Source organism: Balaenoptera acutorostrata, chromosome 1 (genome assembly GCF_949987535.1).
Source record: "Balaenoptera acutorostrata chromosome 1, mBalAcu1.1, whole genome shotgun sequence".
Taxonomy (NCBI): Eukaryota; Metazoa; Chordata; class Mammalia; order Artiodactyla; family Balaenopteridae; genus Balaenoptera; species Balaenoptera acutorostrata.
The window spans coordinates 142,936,323-142,958,794 of NC_080064.1; the positions used below are offsets into that span (position 1 = coordinate 142,936,323).

At 42.5% G+C, this 22,472-nt stretch overlaps 1 protein-coding gene across 1 annotated transcript in view; it reads right to left on the reverse strand.

Moving 5' to 3' along the window:
- The window catches only part of LOC102998510 (regulator of G-protein signaling protein-like), a 39,113-nt gene that overhangs the window by 9,087 nt on the left and 7,554 nt on the right, over positions 1-22,472 (reverse strand). The window contains 8 exon segments of the mRNA XM_057558516.1: positions 2,749-2,856; positions 5,963-6,185; positions 6,641-6,703; positions 16,597-16,760; positions 16,763-17,563; positions 18,987-19,148; positions 20,166-20,270; positions 21,761-21,890. Of these exon segments, the coding sequence (XP_057414499.1) occupies positions 2,749-2,856; positions 5,963-6,185; positions 6,641-6,703; positions 16,597-16,760; positions 16,763-17,563; positions 18,987-19,148; positions 20,166-20,270; positions 21,761-21,890 (1,756 nt within the window).

Here is a 22,472-nt window from a genome sequence, read left to right on the forward strand (position 1 = left end):
TTTATGGTTTCCTTTGCTGTGCAAAAGCTTTTAAGCTGCATTAGGTCCCATTTGTTTATTTTTGGTTTTGATTCCATTTCTCTAGGAGGTCGGTAAAAAGGGATCTTGCTGTGAGTTATGTGAAAGAGTGTTCTTCCCATGTTTTCCTCTAAGAGTTTTATAGTGTCTGGCCTTGCATTTAGGTCTTTAATTCATTTTGAGTTTATTTTTGTGTATGGTGTTAGGGAGTGTTCTAATTTCATTCTTTTTCATATAGCGGTCCAGTTTTCCCAGCACCAATTATTGAAGGGGCTGTCTTTTCTCCATGGTATATTCTTGCCTCCTTTATCAAAGGTAAGGTAACCATATGAGCATGGATTTATCTCTGGGCTTTCTATCCTGTTCTGTTGATCTATATTTCTGTTTTTGTGCCAGTAACATACAGTATTGATTACTGCAGATTTGTAGTATAGTCTGAATTAAGGGAGCCTGATTCCTCCAGCTCTGTTTTTTTTCATATAAGAAGCAATAGATACTCTGAATATATATGTATTTGAAGTATGAAGATCTTGTATTGTATTGTAAAGCCCATCAATAAACAACCACTATCAAAGAGGCACCAAACAGCCAAGAAGACAGAGTGACTTAGCCAGTTGATATCAGCAAGTCTCTGTCATAATCCACCCTAGCACTGGCACAATGAGCTCATGAACAGAGCATGTAGGTTGCAGGGTTGGAGGCTGCGTATGGACCCAGTAGCATGAGCCCCACATTCACCAAGGCTGACTTAGCTACCAATGCGGCCAAACGTTCAACTTGCCAGCAACAAAGACAAATGCTGAACTCACATATTTCAACATCCCTTGTAGAAATCCAACTACCCACTTGGTAACAAGTTGATGACACTGGACATTTTTACGCCAGAGGGGGCAACTGTTCATCTGGACTGGAACTGACATGTATTTCTAATTTCAAGGCTTCAGTCAGCATTGATGTTTGGGGGCTTACAAGTGTTTGATCTCCTGAATAGGATCCCACATAACATTGCCTTTGATCAAGGGATACACTTACAGTAAAGGGAGTTGGCAATGGGCATATGGTAATGGGGTCCACTAGTTTTGTCACCTGTGAGAGCTGCTAGCCTGGTAGAGTAACAACCTTTTTTTTGAAGGTCTCGCTGTGAAACCAGCTTGGAGATGATACCTTGGGCCACGTCCTCCAGGATAAAATAAAGAACATTATATGGTGCTGTGGCCCCAGTAAGTTGAATATTGAGTATGAGAATCAAGGGATGAAAGTAGAAGAGATCCATTTACCATCAGAATCAGTGATTTACTGAGGGAAAATTTTAATCCTTACAACTTTAGGTTCTGTGGGTCTAGACCAGCACTGTCCAATAGAAATATAATGTGCACCATGTATACAATTTAAAAATTTCTAGTAGTCAAATTTAAAAAGTTAAAAGGAAAAGAGTGAAATTAATTTTAGTCATATATTTTATTTAACTTATTGGTACCAGCTACACACCAAGAGCTCAATGGCCACATGAGGCTGGTGGCTCCTGTGTAGGACAGAACCAGCCTAGAGGTCCTGGTTCCCAGAGTGGGAATGCTTCTAGTAGGGACACAGTAGGAGCTCAATCACTTCAAGTTTCTTATGCCAAGAGGCTAGCAGACAAGCAAAGGAGTCACCACACTGACAAGACAATTGACTATAATCATTAGGGTCATCAGTTATGCAGCAGCGGCAGGGGAGCTTTCATTTGGCACTCTTAGTATTCCCTTGTCCAATTTTAATGATAAATTAACAAGTGAGCAGTCACAGCCTGAGAAGTCATGATAACCAGGGGCTCATGTTCTCAGGGATGAAAGTCTATGTTATCTTGCCAAGTTAGCCCCCCCCCCCCCAAGACCAGCAGAGCCACTAGCTGAGCATAAAAGGAATCTATCATGGGTAGCAAAGCAGGGAGAAGTATTTGTTGTGATCTCCAGACAAGCTGTAGTAAAGTTTGTCAGCCTTTCTTGTATAAGTTGCCTAGGAAAAGAAACCAATCAGACTCCTGGAAGAACTGTTCCAAGATGGGTAAAATTTCCTTACAAAGCAAGTGGACAGTACTGAGTTCTGTGGGCATGGCTTAGCTCCTTTCTTTAGGAGCAAAGCACTCATTCCCCCAGCTGCCTGGAGTCATTGGCTGCTGACACTCACAGCTCAGGTCCCCTCTGGAAGTGGCCTTGGCCAAAGGGCCCTGCCCAGCCTGAGGTTATGTCCTCCCAAAGGCAGCCACAATTGAGTCAATGAGAAGATACAAAAGTTTCTTGCCTCAGTGAGGGACAACTCTGAAGGCCCATCCTAGCTTTACAGCTTCCTATAGGATCTGCTGACATTTATCATAACTACCTCACAGTTCAGCATCTACAACTGCCCAGTTCTGCTTTCCTCACTCCCTTTGGGTGTTATTTCTAAGACATGCCCCAACAAACCTCCTTCCACAAATCTCTGACTCCAGGAATCTTAGCAGAAGACAAATCTGCATTATTTAAAACCCCAGAGTGATGAGTAGGTAAGAAGGTAGGAATTAACGATTTCATCCTCATCCTCCTTCATTTATAATTGCATCTGATTTTCATTAAGCCCTTCTTTGGCTTTGTAGGAGAAAATATAAACAAGGTCATTCTCTGCTGACCATCCTTCTTTTGGCTATGCCTCTTGAGTTTGGAGATTCTCTCTTACCTGGTTGTCTCAAATCTATCCCTGAGTTTAAACACTTACCTATTTGAGGTCCTTTTTCACAATATATTTTGTAGTCATCACTGGTCTTCTCTATGGCCACCTTTGGATACTTACAGCAGAGTTCCTCAAAGGACATTTTCTCTATGTCTATCAAGTAGGGAAAAACAGAAATGGAGTCTAGTTGCCCACTCTGGTTTCAAAGATTCATGTACTTTTTTTGAAGGTATTGCCTTTAAAATGTTATTTTAATAGGACAATAGTGTTTTTTTTTTTTTTTTTAAATCATCACCTTTTTTGACCAGGATTCTGTATTTATTTATTTATTTTTGGCTGTGTTGGGTCTTCGTTTCTGTGCGAGGGCTTTCTCTAGTTGCGGCAAGTGGGGCCACTCTTCATCGCGGTGCGTGGGCCTCTCACTATCGCGGCCTCTCTTGTTGCGGAGCACAGGCTCCAGACGCGCAAGCTCAGTAATTGTGGCTCACGGGCCCAGTTGCTCCGCGGCATGTGGGATCCTCCCAGACCAGGGCTCGAACCCGTGTCCCCTGCATTGGCAGGCAGATTCTCAACCACTGCGCCACCAGGGAAGCCCAGGACAATAGTGTTTTAATGAAATGTTTACACAGGGACACAAGTTTCCTAGGCCAAATTAGAAGCAAGAATACACAGCCTCCCCTGTGCTGCAGAATGAGGGCTTCTGCCCTTCTTGGAGACACCTAACCCATGGAGATTTTCTGCCTAAGGTATACTCGGGTAACTGATATGACTTTGAAAGAGGCACTTATTGTTAACACATATACAAGAAGTAATTCATCCAAATGAATACTGACCCCTTCAAACCCCGTCTATTATAGGGAGGAGCTGCGAATGCATTTCAAATATTCTGCTACTGTGTCAAAGAATTTGATGCACTTATGGATAGTAGATGGCAAATAACATGCTAGGACCTTTTTCTCTTTCTTGGCTCTGTCTTTGGGAATTACTTTCAGAATTAGACAATTCATATATATAACTGAATATCATACATAGTTGTGAATCATTGTCCCTTGAGAGTGAATTAGTTTTTCTAGAGGTAGCTATACATCGTTTCTAGGCATGCATGGTGAATTGAGAAGGAAAGCCTTTTTGTATCAAAATGAGATGGGGCAGTAAGACTGAGGCAGCAAGAGAAGTTTTAATGACGTATTAGGCAATGGCAGAATAGCAGCGCCTTGCCTACCAAGGTCAAAACACTCATTTGTGTTGTGAGTTCTGGGGTTTAGAGTAAGTCTAATCACACTCAGTTCCCCTGGAGCTCTCCAGGGCAGTCCAGTACTTTTTGAGGTTATACTGGTGGAGTCTAGAAGGAATACGGGGTGTGGCCCTGTGAATGTCATTTGTCCCTATGCCAGCTTTGTCATTGCCATCATTACCATCTGTCACCAGGGGAATCTGTAGTGGTAAGAGCAGTGGATTATTGCTGTAAAGAATCCAGGTTTCTAGTCCTGCCTCAATCCCTCCCTTGTGGAGAAACCTTGAGCAAGTCTTCTTACCTCTCTGAGGCTCAGTTTCTCCACATGAAAGATGAGAGTATTCTAGCTCTGATGCTCAGTGAGTTTATGGGATTGTCTGAGTGGAGGCATCAGCCTACCTGGGAGTCAGGGCCCCAGCTTGGACAAATGCACAGGAGGCCTTTTATCGGGTTAGACTTGCATTTCAAAAAAGCACTGGTGGAGAAAGTAATGGGGTGTGCTGGAGGGAGGGAGGGGGCATCTCCATGGAGGTGATTCCCACTCTTCCTGACCACCCCTGGCATTCCATGGCTACCAAGGGAATGTCCCTTGCCCAGTATGTATGTGGTCAAACTTACCAGCCATCCATTCTTTCACTTTTCTCTTGATCCCTAGGAGAGGATTTGGAATGTTTGGGAATTAGAGAAAAGGTGAAATCCTGAGGTAAAACAGAAGGCCTGTTCATGCTAGATTTAAATAACTCATGCCCAAACATGCTCTGAGGAACAAGCATCCGAAGCATCCTGTTTTGTATACAGAGTGCACATCAAAGTTTTAAGAGTTGAGTGTTACATTTTTTAGTGTAATCTAACAAGTACTACTTATTGAGGACTTGCTTGCTGTGCAAATGGATTACCTCCAGTCCTTTCAATGGTGCCTACATCCCCATTCTATAGATGAGGAGAGGAGGCTCAGGGAGATAAAGTGACTTGCCAAGTAAGCTCACAGAGCAAGGAAGTGGTGGAAATGAATATTCAAACCTTTTGCTTACTAATATGTATCCATATTTTTCAAAGGGAAGGTCACGACTCAATTGTATGCCAAAAAATAGAGTCATCACCAGCTTTTCAAAATAAAATGGAATAAAATAGAGAGTATGAGAGTGTATCATCTTATGTAATAAGGGCAGGTATTGCTTTGTGAAATTTTTTTTTATATATACGCTCACATCTATACACAGGTATATGTTCTCTGGATCATGAAGTCAAATGTATTTATTGTGCATTGAAGTTTGAGAAATATTGCAGTACTCTGACTGCCTCAGCATTGATAATTAAAGCTGTTTGTTCAATCTGAATAATAATGGCTACTCTTACTGTTGCCAAATGTTGTGCTAATGACTTTCATAGATGATCTTGGGTCATCTTCACAACAAACCTATTATTCCCATCTTACAGATGAGAGAACTGGGGCTTCAAGAGAGGTTTGATACATTGCTCAGGTTCACACAGCTGCTAGTAGAGCTAGGATGTAACCCAGATCTCTGGGACAGGAGAGCCTGTGCTCCTAACCACTTCTTTCCACTGCCTGGGTGACTGGTGTGTTATGTTGGGAGGAAGGTGGCTATTAAAAATATATTCAAGGAAATGTTTTGGACCTGATTCTGGGGGAGGTGTGCTGAGGTGGAACGTGCTTTTCAGATGCATGAAATGAAGTAGTCAGTGTAACTGTGATGTTGCTTGGTGGGCAGGAGTCTGGACAAACTTGAGAGCTCTGGCTCCCTTCAGATCCAGTGGGGGCCTCGGCAGTCAGTCAGTCTGGATTCAGATCCTGGCTCTGCCGCTTCCTGTGTGACCTTGGGAATGTAATTTATCCTCTCTGTGCCTCAGTTACTCTGTACTTACCTCATACATAATTTGAAGATCAAATGAGGTCATCTTTGCATTGCACAGTGCCGACACATAGTAAATACTCACTAAATGTTAAATACTAATATTTCCCAGTGGCTTATGTGTAAGATAAAAAATTATGATGACTGACCTTACTTGCCAGAGACACTGGAGACTTCCTTTCTGGCCAGAGAGACCCGCCTTGCTTCAAATCCTCAGTAGCTATCTTTTGCCACTGCATAGATTCCATTTCTTCCATGTTAACCAAACCCTGGCTTAACTCCAGAGATTCCTCAAATCTCTTATAAGGAAGAATGGTCGCTTCTTTGCTTATAGATTCTCTTTGATGCCACCTGGTTCTGGTGAGCCTGCTCTGAGTCTAAGAGAAGGGGATGGAGGCAGACAGCATTTGCTACAGGAACTAGACCAGAAGCAAGATTTTTACACCAGTCCTTCTGTGCCTCCCTGTCACATGGAGTCTGATTATTTTCAATTTGTTAAGAACTATTGTTCCTTTACACACACACACACACATGCACGCACACACATGTACACATGCACACACACACACACCCATCCTTCTTCAAATCAAACTCATTTTCTATGAGGGAGAAATTCTATATGAATGTGGCTTCTTCAAATTCAGCTTATGCACTTGAATCTTTTTCCTTGAGAGGATTACCTTTAGAACATCAGGGACCATGTCAACCCCCAGTTGTCAAAAGGAAAAAACAAAATTTATTTTACTTTAACTTACAGCACTCCTAAAAGAGCAGTTACTCCCTTTACTTTCCTCAACCTCAGGATTCCTCCCCAACTCAAAGTCCCTCCTACTGTAAAAATGAGAAACCAGTAGTCCTCTTCATCCAGTAATTCAGCATACCAGCGGCTAAGCATCTGAAATCTAAACACAACATAAGCGTTTTGAGGAGATGCTTGCTGTATCTCTCCTGCTAGTATTCATGTGGGAGAAGAGTAGGCTGCAGATTCTGGATTCTCTAATTTGGAGACATAATGGAACAACCAACATTAGCCATGACCAACCAGGAGCTTCCTTTGCCTCTGTGAGTATGACAACTCCCACCGCAGCCTCTCTCTGAATCTCAGAGAACAGTAATCAATATTTACTTAAGAAGAGATATCACAAATCACTTACTGAAGGACAATTATTTGACATCTGCATACTTCTCTGTTCCTTTGCAAAGTACTATCTCATTTGATTTTTAAAATGATCCTGGAAACCAAGCATCTCCTTTTGGTATGTCTACTCTTAATATCTCCCACTTGAAGAACTTACCCATATGAATATTTCATTAGTTTAAAACAAACAAGCAAACAACCAAAAAAATTCCCCTACAAGTCAGTGCTTAGCCAAGTTTATCTGTACTCACTTTTATTCTTCTTCTTCATTTTTTTTTTAAATCTTCCTGGACCAGGGCTCAAACCCGTGTCCCGTGCCTTGGCAGGCGGATTCTTTTTTGTTTCTAATTTATTTATTCTTTATTTATTTTATTTTTGGCTGCATTGGGTCTTCGTTGCTGCGCGCGGGCTTTTCTCTAGTTGCAGAGAGCGGGGGTTATTCTTTGTTGCGGTGCGTGGGCTTCTCATTGCAGTGGCTTCTCTTCTTGCGGAGCACGGGCTCTAGGCATGCGGGCTTCAGTAGTTGTGGTGCACGGGCTTAGTTTCTCCGCGGCATGTGGGATCTTCCCCGACCTGTGCTCGGACCCATGTCTCCTGCATTGGCAGGGAGATTCTTAACCACTGCACCACCAGGGAAGCCCTATTCATTTATTTATTTGACAAATATTTCCTGAGTGCCTCCCATGTGCCTGGCACTGTGCACATGACTGGAAATATGCAGATCAATATGCTACAAGACTGGTTCTCAAGGAGCTCACCTTCTAGCAGGATGAACAGCAGTATGACTTATGCTATGATAGAGGTGAGAACAAAGTTCTTTGGGAACATAGTGGGGGAAAAATTATCTATGTTTTGAGTTCAGGAAATCCAGGAAAAATTCATAAAGGCAAGGAGATTTAAACCAGAATTTATGCTTTGCAGGATAAGTAGGCGCTCACCATGTGGACGTGGAGTAAAGGGCATTCCAGGCAGTGGGAAGAATTTAAGAAAAGACACAGAGAAGGGATGTATGTATGTATGTATGAGTATGATGAGTACTCCAGCATGGCTGAGGTGTAGCATTCCTGCAAAGAGCTCAGGGATGCGGCAGTGGCAAGGGATGAGGCAGGGGAGGTTGGTTGGGACCATATATAAGGGACTTGAATGCTTCGGTAAATAGTCTGGACATTATTTTGCAGGCAATAAGCTGCCAATAATTTTTTTTTTTTTTTTTAATTCATGGCTGTGTTGGGTCTTCGTTTCTGTGCAAGGGCTTTCTCTAGTTGTGGCAAGCGGGGGCCTCTCTTCATCGTGGTGCGCGGGCCTCTCACTATCGCGGCCTCTCTTGTTGTGGAGTACAGGCTCCAGACGCTCAGGCTCAGTAATTGTGGCTCACGGGCCCAGTTGCTCCGTGGCATGTGGGATCTTCCCAGACCAGGGCTCGAACCCGTGCCCCCTGCATTGGCAGGCAGATTCTCAACCACTGCGCCACCAGGGAAGCCCTGCCAATAATAACTTTAAAGGTATGTCAGATTGTCTCCACAAACTGCCCAAGTCATGCTGCCAGAAGTGAGTTTAAGAGTATGAATCCGTAACTTTCTCAGATCTCCTAGACTCCTAGGGGAACCAGAGTGAAGTATATTCCTGAAAGAATTCAACTCAGTGATTGAATAATAGCAATACATAATGTAATATAGTGTTATTGACTAATGGATAAGCTCTAAATATCTATATTAAATATGAAAAATAGACTTGTGAAATGACTATTCTATTAATGTCTATTCTGTTTTCAAAGATTTATGAGTGGTGATGACAACATCATGGCATCATGAGATGCTCTCTTTACCTCTCTCCTTCAATTTACAACCAGTAAAACATCCATAATTCAACAAATATTCTTCTGCCCAACACATCAGGATGCTGAAGGGTTCCCCACATCTATCTGTACATCTAAAGATAGGTGGACTGGCAGAGGCACCTTCACCCCCAGCTCTTACCCCATTTTCTCCCCTCCTTCCCAGCAGCTAAGCCCATGATCCAGGTTCTCCCAGACACAGTGGAGGCGCCCAACATCCCAGTGCCTCAGGTGGTGATGCCCATGACAGCAATGGCACTGGCATCAGCAAGGCATCAGCAACCTCAGAGTCACAAGCAGCAACCATGAGGGCACCAGTGACAACTCTAGCAGAGGTGGTGGAGGATTAAAAGTGCCAATTCTCAAATACAGCCAGAGGCTGCTCAGGTAAAAGAAGACAAAAACTTGTGCTATAGCACCACCTACTAAAAAACAAAAGAAAAGCCTCTAATTACTAACTTTTTGAACGGTTAGAATCAAGTTAAAAAGCTTTACCTAAAGAAGAAAGATGCTTGGTACTTCAAATGCACTGGCCGAGGAACAACTCATCAAGCACGATGAAAAACACAATGACACGGTATCACAAAAAGAAAACGACAATTCTCCAGAAACCAAACTTAAAGTCATGAAATATTGCCATTTAACTGATGGAGAATTCAAAATAGCTGTCATGGAGAAACTCAGTGAGCTACAACAAGACTTAGAAGAGCAGTTCAATGAGTTCAGGAATAAAATTAATAAAGACAAGGAATACTTTACCAAAGAGGTTGAAACTTTAAAAAAGAACCAATCAAAAATTCAGGACCTGAAGAACTCAATAAATGACGTGAAGAATATATTAGGAGGCACTGGAAATAGAGCCAACCATATGGAAAAGAGAATTAGCAAGGTCGAAGACAGAAATCTAGAAATGATACAGGGAGAAAGGGAGAGAGAACTAAGATCTAGAAGAAGAAAAAGAAGGGGAAGAAGCAGAAGGAGAAGAAAAAGAAGAAGAAGGGGAAGAAAAAGAAGAGGAGGAAGGAGAAGGAGAAGAGGAAGAAGAAAGTCTACAAGAATTATCTGATACATTAGAAAGGGCAGCATAAGGATAATAGGTATCCCAGAAGGAGAAAAGAGGGAGAAGGGAGCAGAGAGTTTATTTAAAGAAATAATACAAACCTGGGAAAAGAGCTGGATATACAAGTCCATGAAGTTAAGAGAACACCTAATTACCTCAACACAAAAAGACTTTCTCCAAGAAACACTAGAGGGAAGAAATATGGGGATATATGTATATGCATAGCTGATTCACTGTGTAATAAAGCAGAAACTAACATACCATTGTAAAGCAATTATACTCCAATAAAAATGTTTAAAAAACCCAAAAAAACAGAAAACAACCTCAATGACAAAGAATTTTAAAGGCAGCCAGGGGAAAAATGGATGGTAACCTACAGAGGAACCCCCATCATGTGACCAGCAGATTTCTCAGTAGAAACTCTACAGGCCAGGAGAGAGTGTAATGACATATTCAAAATATTGAAAGCTTAGAAGCTGCCAGCCAAAAATACTCTTTACAGCAGAGTTATCCTTCAGATATAAAGGAAAATAAGGGATTTCCCAGACAAACAAACACTGATTTCATCACCACGAGAGCTGCCTTCAACAAGAAATGTTGAAAGGAGCTCTTCTACCTGAAACGAAAAGGTAAAAGTACAAAAAACTTTGAGTGAGGTGATAAATAGACAGAATCAGAAAATTGCAACTCTGTATCTTAATATGTTGTTAAACACAATTATAGCATAAAGGTCAAAGGGAAAGATCAGTAAAAATAACTATAGCTACTTCAGTTTGGTAATATACTCAACATAAAAAGGGATCATTTGAGACAACAAAAACATAAAAAGGGAAGAGGAAAAGGACAGAACCCTTATAAGCAAGTAAAGATAGGATGCTATCAGCAGAAAAAAGACTATATCATCTATGAGACGTTTTATACAAACCTCATGTTAACCACAAAACATTAGTTTAGGGCAGAGACATGAAACAAAAAAAAAAAAAGAGAGAAAACTGAGAAAAACATCATAGAAAACCACCAAACTAAAAGGGCAGACAGAAAAACACAGATAAAGAAACAAGGGAGATACAGAGCAACAAGCAAAAAAAAGATAAAAGGCAGTACTAAGTCTTTATTTATCAATAATCACCCTAAATGTAAATGGATTGAATTCATTAGTCAAAAGACCCAGTGGCTGAACAGATTAAAAAACAAGACCCAACTATATGCTGCTTCCAGGAGACTCATCTCAGCCCTAAAGACAAACACAGGCTCAAAGTGAAGGGATGGAAGATGATACTCCAAGCAAATGGCAGCCAAAAGAAAGCAGATGTAGTTGTACTCATATCAGACAAAATAGACTTCAAGCCAAAAGGGGTAACAAGAGACAAACATGGACACTGTATAATGATAAAGGGGACAATTCATCAAGAGGACATAACAATGATTATATATGCACCTAAAATAGGAGCATTAAGATATATAAAGCGATCATTAATAGACCCAAAGGGAGAAATTGACAGCAAGACAGCAATAGTAGGGGACTTTAATACCCCACTTACATCAGTACATAGATCACCCAGACAGAAACTCAACTAGGAAATAATGGCCTTAAATGAAACATTGAACCAGATGGATTTGATAGATTTGTACAGAATATTCCATTCAAATGAGTAGAGTACACATTCTTCTCAAGGGCACATGGAACATTCTCAATCATAGACCATATGTTGAAACACAAAACAAGTCTCCATAAATTTAAGAAGATTGAAATTATATCAAGCATCTTTTCCAACACAACGGTATAAAACTAGAAATCAACTACAAGAAGAAAGTTGGAAAAATCACAAATGTGTGGAGGCTAAACAACAGGCTACTGAACAACTATTGAGTCAATGAAGAAATCAAAGGAGAAATTTTAAAAACCTGAAGACAAGTGAAAATGAAAATATGACATACCAAAATCTATAGGTTGTAGCGAAAGTGGTACAAAGAGGGTAGTTTATAGCAATATAGGCCCACCTCAAGAAACAACTCAAATAAACAATATAATTTTGTACATAAAGAAACTAGAAAAAGAAGAACAAACAGAACCCGAAGTCAGTTGAAGGAAGGAAATAAAAGATTTATGATTCTATCTAATAACTAGTGAATAAACGATCAAATTGATTTCTTAAGAAACAATGCTTAATAGAGCATTTTCCATTAGAAGAAATAATCACACATGAAGCAAAATGATAGGAATAAATAATAAATAAAACAGTATCTAAAATCCCATGATTGCTTTTTAAAATTTGACCTATTTTTCTTTTTTCTCTTTTTCTTAGTAAATTTATTTGTTTGTTTATTTATTTATTTATTTATTTATTTATTTATTTATTTATTTATGGATGCATTGGGTCTTCATTGCTGGGTGTGGGCTTTCCCTAGTTGTGGCGAGCGGGGGCTACTCTTCGTTGTGGTGCACAGGCTTCTCATTGCAGTGGCTTCTCTTGTTGTGGAGCATGGGCTCTAAGGCACGCAGGCTTCAGTAGTTGTGGCACACAGTCTCAGTAGTTGTCGCCCGTTGGTCTCTAGACCTCAGGCTCAATAGTTGTGGCACACAGGCTTAGTTGGTCCATGGTAGGTGAGATCTTCCTGGACCAGGGATCAAACCCACGTCCCCTGCATTGGCAGGCAGATTCTTAACCACTGTGCCACCAGGGAAGTCCCTATATTTTATTTTTCTCCAATTCTTTTTTGTTAGAATGTATTAGAGTTTCCTTCAGAATTGTGTTTGTCCATCACTTGGTAAACCTTCTTGGCCTCTCCTCAGAACAGTGTGTAAAGAGCTAGATAGTAAATATTTTAGTCTGTGTGGGCCACAGACCAAACGGTCTCTGTTGCAATGATTCAACTGTGTAGTTAGAGCACATGATGACATGTAAACAAACAGGCATAGCTGTGTTGCAATAAAACTTTATTTATGGACACTGAAATTTGAATTTCATATAATACCCATGTGTCATGATGCATTCTTCTTTTGATATTTTTCTACCATTTAAAAAATGTAAAACCACTCTTAGCTCACTGGTTATTCAAATACAGGAGGTAAGCTGGATTTGGCTCCCAGACTGAAGTTTGCTGACTCTGCAGTAGACTGGGGGAATCTGGATGCTGGCTCCACACTTGTCAGGAAACAGCAGTGGGACCTTAGACCCTGCTCTATCATCTGTAAAACAGAGGGGAGGCTGAGGGAACCTCGAGGCCGTCGTCCCATTCTAAGGTTCTATGGTTCTGATTAAGGGTCGTAAGAGGTGAACATTTGTGTCCTACCACTTGCCAGACACCATACACACAGTGTCTTTCTTTGAGGGAGCCATTATGATCCCCATTGTACTGATGAGGAGACAAGGATCAAAGGGGCCTGGCAGCCTTCTGCCTAAGATCAAAGGATTTGAAAGTGGAGAAGCTAGAATTCAAATTCACTGTTGTCTGCTCTCCTCACTAAAACTCAATATCCTTTGTATCTTTTACTTTCTTTCAAAAAGAAACTTTTTATTGTTGTAAAATATATACAGCATGAATTTGCCATTTTAACCATTTTTAAGTGTACAATTCAATGGTGTTAATTACATGTGTCATTATGCAACAATCACCACCGTCTATTTCCAAAACTTTTTATCACCCCAAATGGAAACTCTGTACTAATTAAGAAACAACTCCCCATTTTCCTTTCCCCCAGCCTCTGGTAACTATGAATCTATTTTCCATTAGATTTTATTTAATTAAGGAAATTTTAGTTTAATTTCTTGTCATCCTACTTGGTCTCCTGCTAGTGTCTATGAAACTGCATACCCCAGACATCTTCAGCACCATCTCTCAATCTTCCCCTCTTTGGTTAGAAGCAAGAGCAGACTTTAAGGCTGATGCTCTGTCTTCCAGGTTCACACCCTTTTCTCTCTACTTATTTACCTTTTACAGTATAGTATCCTCAACATAAGTATAAACTTATTGAATTCACAAATATAATAACAAAATATGATTTTGTCCCAATTCTCTAAAATTAGGACAAATTCTAGAGGAATTTCCTCTATTCCATGTGGACTCTGTTTCCACATCAATGAGTCAGAAGTCAGGATGTAGACATATTAGCTGGCATGCTATCAGCATTCAACAAAAGCTGATTGTATAATTGGAGGATGGTTGAACAGGTGGATGAAAATCAGAGTTCTCGCCGAGACAGGTGTCTCAGACCAGAAAAGATTGTGGCAAATCCCAAGGAAGGGTCATCTCCAACTAGGACTGAGTGATTCAACAAATGTCTGTTGACATTTGACTGTCTATCAGCCCTATTGAGAACTGAACACTGCACTGCCAGTAGCTTTCTAGATGCTGTGGAGACAGTAGTGACGAATCAGACAAAAACTTCTGCCCTCATAAGGAGAAGGAAAATAAGCAAATTAAGTTAAATATATATGTATTTATATATACATATATATAACACAATATATATAACATACATAACATATATATAGTGTATTTATTTGAAATATAGTACAAGTATATTATATGTGTATGTGATAGATGTACATTGTATACACAAATGCATACATGTGCATTGTAAGTATTATACATGTATTATACATGCATGCACATAAAGTGTATGTATGTATATATATATGTATGTATGTATGTATGGAAGGATGGATGCATTGATCCAGATTGTGATAAGTGCTAAGGAGAAAAGTAAAATGGAGATAGGGTTGAAGTTTTATATAAAGTGGGCAGGGAACGCCTCACTGAGATGACTTGAGTAAAGACCTGAGGGAGTGGGGGACTCAGCCGTGCAGGCATCTGCACGTTACATACAGCAGGAGCAGCACAACCAAGCTAGGGGTGTGTCTGGCTTGGCCAATGTGATGAGCACAGAGGCAGAGGAAGATGAAGCCAGAGAGGAGAGGCAGAGGACAGATAGTGTAGACCTTGTTGGTTTTAGCAAAGGCTTTGGCTTTTACTGGAGACAGCCATCTCTTTTCAAGGTCCTCACTGACTTTCTTTTACTTACTTTCAGTTAAATTACACAGTTTATGTTCTGGCAGAATCACTGTGGCCACACTGGAAATGAACCTGCTGAGGGCCAAAAGCACACCCAGAGGCATCAGGTAGGAGGCCACTGTAGTGATCCAGGCGAGTTTGGACAGGGCTTGGATGAGAGTGGTTGTAACAGGTGAGGGGAAGAATACCAGACTCTGGATATATTTTTAAGGTTAAACCAACTGGATTCACTGGTAGACTAGCCATGAGTGTGAGACAAAGAGGAGAGTCATAGACGATATCAAGATTTTTAATCTTAGAAACTGTGATAGTCCAGCATTATCGATAACACAAATACCTTCAATATCTTTGCTGAAGACCAAAGGCCTAGAGAGAGAGCTTTGCTGTGTGGATTTGCTGATCCAGAAAGCACAGCCTATCTAAGCCTTTAGCCCCAAATGCCTCTACAAAGTGTGGGGAGGGGAGGAGAGGGGAGGGAGGACTGCTCTGGAGCTTCTACTACTCAAGAACTGTGCAAACAGCTTTGGCTGTGGACACACTGGACTAATCTCATCCCTACACTGCCCAGATGTGCAACCCTGGATAATTGAGGTGCATTAGAAATTGTGCTGGACGTAGAGCCAAGGACTCCTGGATTCTGACCCTGATTCCTCCGCTAGCCTGCTGCGTGCCTTTGGGCTAATCCACACACCCTCTCTAAGTCTCATTTTCCTCATTTGTACAGTAGTGTCAATAATACTACCCTGTCTGCTGCTTGGAGGTGCTAAGAAGCCCAAAGGAGGTAATGAGTGTGCTTATCAGGTAAATATGTTATAATGCACCAAATAGCTTTTTGTTTATAGCCATTGCCCTCCAGATCCACTCTCTACCCTTCTTCACCCTGCTTGTGCCTGGGGAAATTAACCTGTATGGACACATCAACACACTCCCTTGACCTCTCATTGGATATATCCGGAGCTGGTAGGAAAAGGGAAACAAAAGGTGGAGAGTGAGCTTGGAATACCTATTCCCCCTGATCCTTCCAGACGTCCCTCTACTGACAATCACAGCTCCTGCCAAGTGCTCCACTCTACACAGCTCTTTATCTCCTGGTTCTGGTAACTGCTCCCTCTCTTCCACTCTTCAGGCCTAGGAGTGATGAAGGTGGCCCACCCTTACTGGCCCTGGGGTATTGCACGGGGTATCCACTGTGGTTTCCGTACCCTCCTTTTTAAGTAGTGCCTTTTTATTAAGCTCTCATCTGTTACCCAATTTGGCTCCACCATTTGTTTTCTGCCAAGATCTTGACTTACAATCATCCAACTATTACTTCCTGTGAGTCTCCAGGATAGTCCTGTGCTTTTATCTAATGTTTGGGGATGAGAATAAACCCTCCCACTTGCCCATTTCCGTGATGGCTAGTCTAGGAAAGGGAGACCCTGTATTTCAGTACATGAGGTTTAGAAAAGAGTTCTTAAAATTTCCCTCAATAGAACAGTCCGAGGTTCACAGTTATGGGAGACTCAGTATAAGGGGGAATTGAAGACCACTCCTCCGCCTCCATCCTACTTTGGAGTTTTGGCTGCTTCTTGGGAATTTATATAACTTGTTCCTAAGTGATCAACCAACTCTTCAATATGGAAAGGGTTCTGTGGGTAGTTATATCATTAAGTTAGCCAGGATAGATAACCAGATAGGATTTTTGGTGAGTCTTGACCTAATCTTCCAGATACCAACCCATTTCTGTGAGGCATGGCCTACATTGCAGATCTCCTTCTGGGATCTGGGAATCCAGAGGTTCACATCCCCAGATGGCAGCAGCTCCTTCAGGCCTTTGATGGTTTGGGATTTTAGTGATAGGCGTAGACCAATCTGCTCATTCAGGTAGAGCTTACAGATCCAGTTTCCCAGAATGTGACGAAAATGGCTTTCCCAGTCTTCCTGTTGCTCATCAGGACACTGAGGAAATGGTGCAGGTCCTGCCAGAGGTCCAGGAGTTGGACCTCCACTTTCAAATTTTGCTTCTTCAGGTGGTCCCGGAAGGGACTCCCTGCACAGGCATCAGCACACAAGGCCCAGTGGGTGTACCCCAAGGAGAGGTTTTGCTTCACGGACTTCTTGATTATCATGTGGGGGGAGTAATTGATGATGGGGGTGACAGTCCTCAGGTGGGTAAAGAATGATGTCTCAAAGAGGCCCTCCATGTGGAGGTGGCTCTTGGCTTTGTTCTTCACGTTGGACTTCTTGGCACAGAGAATATCCTTTTCCTGGGAACCAATGATTCTCTCCTTTGAAGAGGTCTCTTTAAGGGAAGGCATTTGTATAACCAACTTGCCTTGAGGAAACAGCTCCTGGGGGAGCAAAGTGTTGGTATCTGGATTGGTGTCCACTTCCAGAGACCAAGAGCCATGGTCTATCAAGTGCCACATCTTCCTCTTGGCCTTCCTGCTCGAGTACCGCTTCTGGGGGTGATGGCCCTTCTTGATGCTCATACTCAGAGGGAGCCCTCCTACGTGGGTATAGCAGATACTGTACAGGCGAGTCTCATATTCTTGCATCAGAGCCTGGCACGATTCCTCCTTGGCCATGATCGTCTTAGCGTGGGTGTAAAAGTTAGGGAGCCAATAGCTCTGGAGTTTGAACAGAGCCACATTTTGAGTGTGGCTCAGGATTTCCTTCCTGGTGGTTGACTGGTTGGGATGCCAGATGGAAAGGTTCAGAAGGGCCTCTGGAAAGAAAGATACAGGATGAAAATGATGTGGGATGGTGAGGTTTTTGAATTTTTCCAAATGTTTTTGTGTATAGCCTTTCATTCATTCCTCACGCAATCCTGGGGTGTAGACAGGTCAGATATATAGTGAACATGTTTTTAGGGTTTGTTCAACACACAGTGACCCCTTACTCTGATTACCTTCCTTCTTCCCCAGAGAAATAACCATTTTGTGGGATTCCTCAAGTTACTTTTTAGACTACTGAAAGTTATTGTAAAGAAAAGCAAGAGGTGGGCTTCCCTGGTGGCGCAGTGGTTGAGAATCTGCCTGCTAATGCAGGGGACACGGGTTCGAGCCCTGGTCTGGGAAGATCCCACATGCCACGGAGCAGCTGGGCCCGTGAGCCACAATTGCTGAGCCTGCGCGTCTGGAGCCTGTGCCCCGCAACGGGAGGGGCCGCGATGGAGAAAGGCCCGCGCACCGCGATGAAGAGCGGTCCCCGCACCGCGATGAAGAGTGGCCCCCGCTTGCCGCAACTGGAGAAAGCCCTCGCACGAACCGAAGACCCAATATAGACAAAAATAAATAAATTAATTAATTAAAAAAAAAAAAAAAAAAAAAAAAAAAAAGAAAAGCAAGAGGTACACGAAAACATGTTCGAGAACAGGAAACATGTACCTCTGAATGGGATTTCTCAAAGTTAGATCTGACTGAAGGAAAGAGTTTGGACTGGACAAATTGAAAAAATCCCAACTAGCCCTGATTTTAGTGTCATCAATTCTCAGTTATCTATATGAATAAAGAGGAGTGTGACTAAGCCCAAACAGTGAATCTTCTGGAACACATTTGTATTTGAGTTAGGAACGCCTTCTCAGTTAATAAATAAATACATTGGAATGAATCTGATGTTCTAGAGAAGGGGTTGGCAAACTTTTTTCTGTAAAGAGCCAGTAGTAAGTACTTTATGCTTTGTAAGCCATATATAGTCTCTGTTGCACAGTCTTCTTCTTCTTTAAGCCTTTAAAAATACAAAAACACTCTTAGCTCATAGGCCACATGTACTGCATTTGGCCTGTGGACTGTAGTTTGTTCTCAAGAATCCCAATTGAAAAATAAAACAAAACAACAACAAAAACAAAACAAAACACGCCATGCAGGCTTAGAATTGCAGGAGCTATTCTATTACCCTGTCCCAGTTCCCCTTCATTCTTGCCAGCCATCCTTCACTGACAAGTACTATCTCAGGAACAGGCACATACCAGCTTCAGACAACTGGTCTCTCTCAAGCCCTTCCCTGTTTAGGGTTGGGGTTCCCACTGATATCACTGATGGAGAGGGAAGCAGTCTGCAAGGCAAGAGACTGAGGACTATCAGACACTGGATTGATTTTTTCTTATATCTCCCAGGGATTTCACTTCAGATAAGCTTTATAATTCTTACCGATGTTCATGTTGCAGAGAGTCACCACCCGCGAGCTTTCCTGCAGATGGGTGGCCTTCAGCATGAAGAGGAGGGACAGGTAGTGGTCTCTCACTTCCAGGTCCATCTCATTTATGCTCAGAATCTTCTCAGCAAGAATCCAGAAATCCACCAGCTCTTCACCTACGGGTTGGACAGGATAGGATAGGCACCGAGCTGCACCCCAATCTTGCCCCTCAGCGGCTGCATCTGCATGTGACCTCTGATCCCCCGACCCCCACCCACCAGCTTGCTCTAGTGCCTCCAACATCACCTTTAGCCACTCCTTTGGCTTAAGGCATCATCTCCAGAAACGTCCTAATGCAGGAGCTGATGGGAGGCATGGAAAAACGGGACTTAACGGATAGGAGTCTTTCATGAGTTTTTTTTGGTTGTTAGAAAAACTGTCAGTTTAGGGAAAACCACGAGACTCTGGGAATAAATCATTAGACATTTAGGTTTTGTCCAAAAAATAAAGATCAGGGGTAAAAGAACATTTCCTAGATCATGGCCCAGAGCAGCCTGCAGAAGGACACTGGAGCCAAAATGTGCCAAAGACTACATTCCCTGTTTCACAACTTTGCCAGGGCTGAAGTCTGAGTGACAAACTGTAAGACAGTCGGTCTAGTTCTTCCCTGCCTGATCCCTGGAGATCCAGAATTTCACCTTTAAACTAGGATTTGTTCCCCCCTGAAATTTAATGATGCTGAATTTGAATGTCAGCCAGTGCTCACTGCCAGCCTCCTAGACTCACCAACTACTGGACCCAATAGAACAGAAAGCAGGGCACCCCAACCTTTTGCTACAGGGATTTACTTATGGACTTGTTCCTTGTCTGTCTCCCCACTGTCATGGCAGCTTTGGGAAGCAGGGACTTTATGGCTCTTGTTCACCTTTCTATCCTCACCTGCAAGCACAGTGGCTGCCGTACAGTGGTGCTCAGTAAACATTGTTAAATGAATGAATGAATGAAAAGGACTCTGATTGCTTTTGCCCTAACCTGCACGATGGACCCCAGTTTTCAAAGACTTTTACCCAAACTGCATTATAATATATTTTTTATATTCACCACAGACATACAGAACTGTTAGCAGTGCTCCGGAGGATCCTGGAAGCTGTTAAAAACTTGCAAAGGCCCCAGGAACAACCCCAAGAACCCACCTGCACTGCCCTTGAGGTAGGTACAGAAGCGCCACATCCCTCTGACCCCGCCAATGCATTTCTGCAGTAGCCACTGGTCTGCCTTTTTCCATCTCATCATCTTGGCTGCCAGGAAAAGTCCATGGTGAGAAACTGAGAATGAGCTCTTCCCCCGGTCCCTCTCTCAGCCTTGCACATGACCAGACCCCCATTAGCTCAGTGTGAGTGAGGAAAAATGGTGACCGGTGAGATGAGTTGGGCCCTGATTATGTGGTGCTTTTGAAGCTAGGCACCAGACCCTCTAGTGACATTCATCAATGACATGGGATGGACACAGAAGTATGTGTACAATCCACAGATCAAAGTTACCCTCCAACTAAGGCCCCTTGCCTTCTATGGACCCCACCTGACAGCGATGTTCCCAATACACATCAATATATTGAAGGAGGGAGGTGAGTATAATGGGCGATTTGTTACAACATTTTACTCAGTGGGATCTCCGGAATCTTAACGTTCCCTGGGTTCCTTTTTCCTTTGGCTATTTGAGCTGAGAATCAAGTTGTCAAATCAACCCTAGATGGAAATCTTATTCATTCATTCTTTCTACAAATATTTATTATATGCCTACTAAGTGCCGAGTACCATTCTAGGTGTTCAGGATATATCCACAAAGAGAACAAAAATCCCTGCCCTCAAGGAGCTTGTACTCTATCAGAGGAGACAGACAATAAACAATAAGTATAGTAAATACATTCTCTAGTGAGAATGGAAGTTATAAGCATTACAGGAAAGAATGAAACAGGAAAGGAGGATGTAGGGAGAGCTAGGGCAGGGGTTGGATGAGTGGGCTGTGGGCCATCAGGGTAGCCTTCAATGAGGAGGGAGAACTGCCCAGAGACTTGAGGTGAAGGGAGGTGCATGTGAATACATGGAGGAGGAGCGTTCCAGGCAGAGTGAACAGCCAGTGCAAAGCCTCGAAATGGGAATTTGTCCCTATGTCTGAGGAACTGCAGGGAGGCCAATCTGGCTGGAATGGAGTGAGCAAGAGAGAAGCAGGAGATGAGGTCGGAAAGGCAATGGAGCCAGGTCTCCAGGACCTGGAAAGGCATTTTAGGGGCGCTGGATGTCACACTGAGATGGGAGCCATTGGTGGTGGTGGTGGGGAGGGTCAGCGCGCAGAGGAGTGACATGAACTAACGGAAGTTTTAAAAAGCTCACCCTGGCTGCTGGGAGTAGGCGAACAAGAGCAGCAGTGAGGAGACTGATTCAGAGATGATTTCAATAGCCAGGTGAGAAATGATGGTGGCTTAGGCCAGGCGAGAGCAATGAAGGAGGTGCTACCTTTGATTCTGAACATATTGTAGGCAATTTGGCCGTCTTTAACTCTCTCATTTCTGGCTGCAGTGAGACAAACAGCCCAGCCCATCAGATTCCTGCTTGTTGCTCTTGGTTCTGATTTTTCAGCCTAAGATTTTGCCACAACACAGCCTGAGTCAACCGTACATCTAAGGCTGTGAAGGCAGCCCGTATTTGTACCTTACTGTAGGACTGACAGGCACAGGATGCTGTGCAACCTAGCTGCCCAGGTTTCTCCCCACACACACCCGCGTGCTTACCTCCTTCTGGGGACTTAACGGAAGTGAGGAACTCCTGACAGAGAATGTAATGGAAACACAAGTCGGTTTTACAGAAGAAAGGTAACCGGTATTGTTCCAACCAGGTCACTAATCCATTGTACTTTGCAATCTAGAGTCCAAACAAATAAGGAACAGAAAAGAGAAATGGAACTAAATTGCTAAGAAATGCAGCTTAGCAAGGAGCAATAAATAACCTCATGCTTGTAGTATTTGGCCCAGAGGAGAGGTGTGTTGATGAAAAATAGTATCTAAGGGAAGCAGAGACCGGGGTTGAGGTTCTCAAAGGACTGATTGGTAGGAAAGGAAAGGCTTGTTTTTTCATCAGAAAAATCTTTCTTATTCCTGGGTGAGGTTGTTTAAGAAAAGGTCAAAGTAAAAAAAAAAAATCTAAGTTTTGCTTGAGAGAAGAGAAGCAGGAGAGATTTTGGTCTGTTGTGTCAAGTCATAACTCTACTCAACTTGCTTCTTTGTAAGCACACTTACAATTTCTCACAAGCTCCCAACCCTTATCACCAGCACAACATGTACAAAAACACACAAACACTCACACATAACATCATTTAGAATACGGGACAGATCCCTGAAGGATCTACCTACCAGAGAAAGGAAAAGAAAATAAAATTTTAAGTCTTTGGGTTCTCCTAAGAAAACCAAATATAAGAATCGAGTGGAGTGTCCTTCTCAGCTCTCC